We start from the raw sequence: 6,106 nt of genomic DNA, 5'->3' as shown, positions 1-6,106 counted from the left end.
TCCTTTGATAACACATTCATATAAAATAACCAATCCTCTTGCCCAGAAATTATCTTGCTTATTATCCATTTCTACACAAAATTAGAAATTGAGGGTTAGGGTGTAGAATCTTACCTCTAGGATGAAGACCTAGTGAGTTTCCCTTCTTAATCTTCCAAAACTTGGGCAAGAATTGAAGGACAAATATTGGAGAACATCTTCTCACTCTAGGGCACCCTCTCTCACTCTAAAATGTCAGATAATAGCTCAAAAATGATCTAAAGAGTGTATTTAACGAAATAGGTCGGGTTTTAAAAACCCAAAAATGGAGCTCCGGAACAAGGTATGCGATCGCATTTATAGGATTGATAGATGAAGTATGTATGGGAGCTATCAATAACATTTTAAAAACCCAAAAATGGAGCTCCATCTAATATTTAACTTTTCAAATGCAGAGCAAGTGTGTATGGGAAGACTGCTATAGAGCGGAAGTGGCTGCAAATTTTCATCATAAAGCTCGCAAGAGATTGGCGGATCATTTCTCGGATGGTAGAAAGAAGAACAAGAGGCCTGGCTGGTATCTTGAGCATTTATGGAATGATTTGTTAAGGCAATGGCAAACCGCGGATTTCTTAGAGAGGAGCGAAAAAGGAAAGAAAGCTCCCTCATCCGAGAAGGGAGGCTCCTTGCACACTGGGGGTGCTATCAGCCTGGGGACAATAAAAAGAAGATTGGTAATTGCTTAAATTATTTTACTTTTCTAAGTATATCAATTCTATTTATTAACTAAATTAATTTATTTTCGGGAAAAGAAGTATGGGCGTCCAATGAACTATGATGAGCTATTCAAGGAGACGCATATTGTAAAGAAGAATAAAGAGGGGGATGGAGATAGGTGGGTCGAGGACCGGGCAGAGACTGCATATGTAAGCTTTCAATTTTCTTTAAGTGTTATAATTTACTTTTATAAGAATTTTTAAATACTAATTTAATTTAAAATAATGTAGGGTCGCTGCCAAAGTAGCATAGACGAATTCATTCGTATTCAGCCAGCTGGTGAATCGGGCAAGCCAACCCAACCTTTGGACGGGGATGCTGAAAGAATATGGTTAGAGGCTTTTGGTAGTCCAAAATGGGGGAAGGTATACGGGCTTCCTATGAAAGAATTCCATCGCTATAGGTGTGGAATGCAAGGAATAGGGACTTCCTCACAGAGCGAGGAACATAATAGGGAGAGCCTCTCGGCTATGCGGGAGACAGTGTCAAAGCTTACATCCGAGCTAGAAGCGGCCAAAGAAAGAGAAAGGCTTAGAGATGCTCAATTCCTTGGTATGCAAGCTCATATGAGAACTCTCCTTTTTGTGTAGCTTTTCCGTTGCCCCGGTCTCGTGAGTCATCGCCGGAGGCTCGACCTCTACTTGATCGTTCTTCCTGTCATCCTCGTGATCGTTCCTCCCGTCCTCCCTATGATCGTTCTTCCCACCCTCCACAAGACTGTTCTCTATATCATCTTGTAGATGAAAGTTCATCAGATAGTGATGATGTTGTAGAAAATACCCCTTGACCAATACTTTGATATACTTTGAATTACACTAATAGAACTAGTTTTGAATTAGATTGAATAATTTTGAACTTGTTGTAATTAGTTTTTGCTTGGTTTTGGATTATGATGTTCAATTGAACTTTAATTTGTTAGTTTTAAAGTATTAATTGGATGTTGGGTTGTTGTTGTTGTTGTTGGATATTTGGTTGGATTTGTGGTGAATTAGGGGTTGTATGTGATGATTGGTAATTATTAGACGTGAATTGGGGATATTGCTATATTATTTTTATTTGGCAGGTGGTGTAACTACCAAAACAGACATTTTTTGCCAAAATTAAACCCAGAAAACTGACCAACTTTGATCGTTAAATAATAATAAAAATATTAAATTGTACATTACCGACCAATGTTGGTCGGTTAATGAACAATGAATTCCCAGAATTCAACATTACCGACCAAGTTTGGTCGGTTTTCTGCCTGCACTGTCTAGTTTACCGACCAAATTTGGTCGGTATTTTAAAATTTTAATTATTTAAAAAAAGAGTTCCAAGTACAGACCAAAGTTGGTCAGTTTGTTTAAATTTTAATAATTTATATATAAAAAAATTCCAAGTACCGACCAAAGTTGGTCGGTTTGTTTAAATTTTAATAATTTATAAAAAAACAAATTCCATTACCGACCACAGGTGGTCGGTAGGAAAAATTAATAAATTTAATACACCGACCATGTTTGGTCGGTAAAATTAAATTATTAAAATAATATTCCGACCAATTTTGGTTGGTAAGTCAATTATATTGTCAGATGGTCGTGTAGAGCATACCGACCAACTTTGATTGGTATTCCCTTCCGACCTTCAAAATACTGTCCACATATAAATGGTCGCGTTATGATTTTGCCCGGATTTCTAATAATGATACATGGTATGACCAGAAGAGAAAGGCTCAAGGCTTTAACAAATGGCGCAAGTTGTAAAGATACATGTGCAAGGTACCAGTTTCCCTCGTAATGAAGAAAGGAATATAAGTAAGGAATGAGACCAAGGTATCTAAGGTCAGGAAGTTGGCCTCAAACATGTGTAATTTCCTAATCAGGATGCCAAGGATTAAATGCTAAGGACGAGAAAGCTTTGTTTTCATAAAATAGTTGAAATCGTACAAGGATTCATGAACGAGTTTCCAAATGGAAACTGCAGTTCCAGAAGTTATGTCCCTAATAAATATCAAGATTTTTTCCAAAAACATTAGAATGGTCAAACATTGCAACGACCACCATTAATGCGATCAAGTGAGACTTGGACAAGGGAAATAAAGAAGCCAAAACTCAAGTAAATAATGTTTGTGTCCCACGTTTCTATGAGGACAAGTTAGGAGTGGACAAGCGCCAATTGGCTAGAATGGTACAAATTTATAGGTTTGCATGAACATCTTACTACTCAAGTACAAGAATAGCTTAGAATAGTATTGAGTGTGATAGTGAATACATCTGAATGGTGAAAAGAAACAATATTTCAAAAAAGATGTTCCTTAGATTCAGTATGGGTCAGCTAAAACAATTGGCTTAGAAAGTCATGATCATGGCCATGTAGTACATATGATGAGTGACGAATACGAGATGAGATGTATCGTATGGACATGAGAGATAAGTTCATGGTATCGAAAACATACTATATAGCAAAGTGCCCAGATACTATGGGAAGACGGAACCCATGAGGGTGCAAATAAATAGGTCTTATGAATGTTCAGAAGGAGTTCACTATGGATTTGCGATATAGCAAAGTGCCCAGATACAATGGGAAGACAGACCGAGTGTGAAAAATAGTATATTAAGGTTATGATAATAACCCACAAGTGCAGTTGGACTCAATGGAAATTCTCTTAAGAATCTTACAAGCTAGCTATATGTTGAGTGATTCATGGAAGGACACACTTCCTCATTGACATGCGAGGCTAATGTGCTGCATTCATATCGAAGGAAAGGTACCCACGTAATATACACGAGAAAGAACTTACCAACTAGAGGAAATAAGGTGATAGAAACTAAGGAGGATCTCTAAGACGAGTTGGTCATAGTTACCATAAAGGAGTTCATACCAGTCTCACAGACTTATTTATAGCACAAGTGTTAATAGAAGGTACGAAAGTACCAACAGTAATGCAGCAGACTTCGGTAACAATGACCATGAACTACATGATGTAGGGGAGTTTATATCTCCATATGGACGGGAAAGTTAGACTTCTAGGGAAAATGTGATGGTATGGTTAACTCATGAAACCTACACAATGATACCATGAGTTTATGGGAGATAGACATGTATGTGTTACAGTAAGGGAGTTAATGGTGTAGTTAAAATGAAATGAGACAATGAATGAATTTCCTAGTTAAAGAGAAGACAGTACCAACACTCGGCTAGACCAGTAGGGTAATCTAAAGGGAGCAAGTAGAACAACCTACCCAAATGATTAAAAACATGTTCTAAACATGTCACAAAGCTAGCAAAAGAGAGAGTATAAACACTAGTTATGAATCAAGCATGCTTACCACGATAGCTCCAAAGTTATAGCATCTTACGAGACAACTTTATTGGTAGTTGTAGTATCAATAATGATATGAGTACCCATCGAGGAGTGAATCAGGTAGAGGAAGTGTGTGTTCATACATACGGAAAAGAAAAAGTCGTTCTACAAAGATGTAAGGAGGACCTTAAAATTTCAAAGAAAATCCTATGAGGACAATGGGCACATTCAAATAGAATTTCATGAAAGGTGTTAAGAGTACTTTGCAAATGTTAAGTAGCGAAAAAGGTTCTTGTGAATTTTTACCAAGGAAGCAATGTGAGCCCTTAAAATCCTACGTGCAATGCAAAAAGAAAAGAAAGTGGCCTAAGAATGACCCTAATCTCAAGATTGTCCTTCAGTTAACTTGATGTCCCGCAGGTTAATGTTACAAAAATATGGACACAACCCGTCGTATGTGATTCCTTCGATATAGAAGAGTCTACCAAAGAATCACTAGTAAGAAAATCCTTCATTGCAAAGATTGGATAGATAGACATGTTATAAGTTATAATCTGAGGATATAACTTGATTCAAGAAATGGTGGTAGGACCCCATTCCCAAGAAGACATATGCCAGATAAAGCTAGATAATACATAATATGCCGTCATTCGCCCCAAAGGTACGTGTACGTAAGCTTCCACATATGAAGAAGTCCAAGTAGTATTAACTTATGTTCGATTAGGTAAGAATTCGTTTTCATGTAGAGAGAAGTGGGACAATGATGTTGTGTGATGGTTCACAAAGCTCAAATGTAAGTAAGGGTAACGTTCATGTGATTCTAGAAATTTAAAGTTCAAGTTTTATGTTTTATCTTGAGTATACGTGTTCACATATGATGAGAGAATCTATATGGTATTCATTATGATGTACTTTAATGTATCGAGTTGCATATAAGGCAAAAGAGCGGTTACGGTTGTGACGACCCGACCAGGCATTTTAAGTACTAACTTTCCTTTATATGTTTTGAGATTTTTCATAGCACTATTTGATGATTTATGACTTATGTGCATGGTCCATATCAATTTTCGAAAAATTTAAATGTGAATTTCTAAAGATAATGTATTTTTTACTTTAAAAATGACTAGAGTTGACCACGGTTAACGTTTTTGGTAAACGACCTGGGGTCGGTATTTTGACTATTTCGGTAGTTTCGTATAATATTTTTAGACTTGTACGCATAATTAGTTGGGGTCCCAGGTGACCCGAGGGCATTTCGGCGCATTATGTGAAATTGAGTTTTAAACTTGAAAATCTTAGTTTTGATGATCGATTCTTGATATTTTATGTTATTTTGATGATTTGAGTTAGCGAACAAGTTTGTATGATATTATTACACTTGTGTAAATATCCGGATTGGAGCACGATGTGGTTCAGGTGAGTTTTGAATGTATTTTGGAAGGATTCAATTGTTGTTGGAAAATCTGGTACAAATGAGTTGCAGGTCTCGCATTTGCGAATACCTAATCGCAATGTGAGCCTCACATTTGCGAAGACCTGATAGTAATTGTGAGCCTCACATTTGCGATGTCAAGCTCACAAATGTGAAGATGGGATGGGCAGACAAGCTTCACAAATGCGAAGCAGTGGTCGCATTTGATAAAAGTTTTGCTTTTGCAATCTAAATGTCGCTTTTGCGACGTGGGGGTTGGAGTAGAGAGCTTCACAAATGCATAGCCAAGGTCGCTTTTACGACAGGTGGGATTTCGCAAATGCGAAATCTTTGGTCGCAAATGCGATATCAGAGGGGCTCGGAAGTTGTTTGCTTTTGCAAACAGTGGCTCGTTTTTGCGAACATCGCAATTGCAAACAAGTGTTCGCAATTGCCATACCTGCAACTGGGTAAAAGTGGGGAATTTCGGGACTTAGCTTATTTTATACCATTTTGCAACCCTAGGCTCCATAGAGACGATTTTTGAAGAGCAATTTCTTCCCAAATTCATTGGCAAGCAACTTTAACTTGCTTTTAATTACTTTTTCATGAATTTTATCATCAAATCTATGAATTTCAAAGTAGAAATTAGGGGTTTT

General features: G+C 37.2%; 1 protein-coding gene across 1 annotated transcript; it reads left to right on the top strand.

Annotated features, from left to right (window-relative positions):
* The first annotated feature begins 304 nt into the window (after positions 1-304).
* Positions 305-1,346, top strand: LOC138897582 (uncharacterized). The gene is made up of 4 exons (XM_070183567.1): positions 305-322; positions 435-713; positions 795-905; positions 987-1,346. Exons 1-4 carry the CDS (start codon positions 305-307, stop codon positions 1,344-1,346), a joined length of 768 nt encoding a protein of 255 aa, XP_070039668.1.
* Positions 1,347-6,106: the final 4,760 nt, after the last annotated feature.

This window comes from Nicotiana tomentosiformis, chromosome 8 (genome assembly GCF_000390325.3).
Source record: "Nicotiana tomentosiformis chromosome 8, ASM39032v3, whole genome shotgun sequence".
NCBI lineage: Eukaryota > Viridiplantae > Streptophyta > Magnoliopsida > Solanales > Solanaceae > Nicotiana > Nicotiana tomentosiformis.
This window is presented reverse-complemented; position numbering and strand designations above follow the sequence as displayed.

Bases quoted from the DNA above. Each gene is read 5' to 3' on its own strand.
- LOC138897582 (XM_070183567.1), top strand. The intron at 714-794 runs GTAATTGCTTAA...CGGGAAAAGAAG, and splicing joins GGACAATAAAAAGAAGATTG to TATGGGCGTCCAATGAACTA. The intron at 906-986 runs GTAAGCTTTCAA...AAAATAATGTAG, and splicing joins ACCGGGCAGAGACTGCATAT to GGTCGCTGCCAAAGTAGCAT.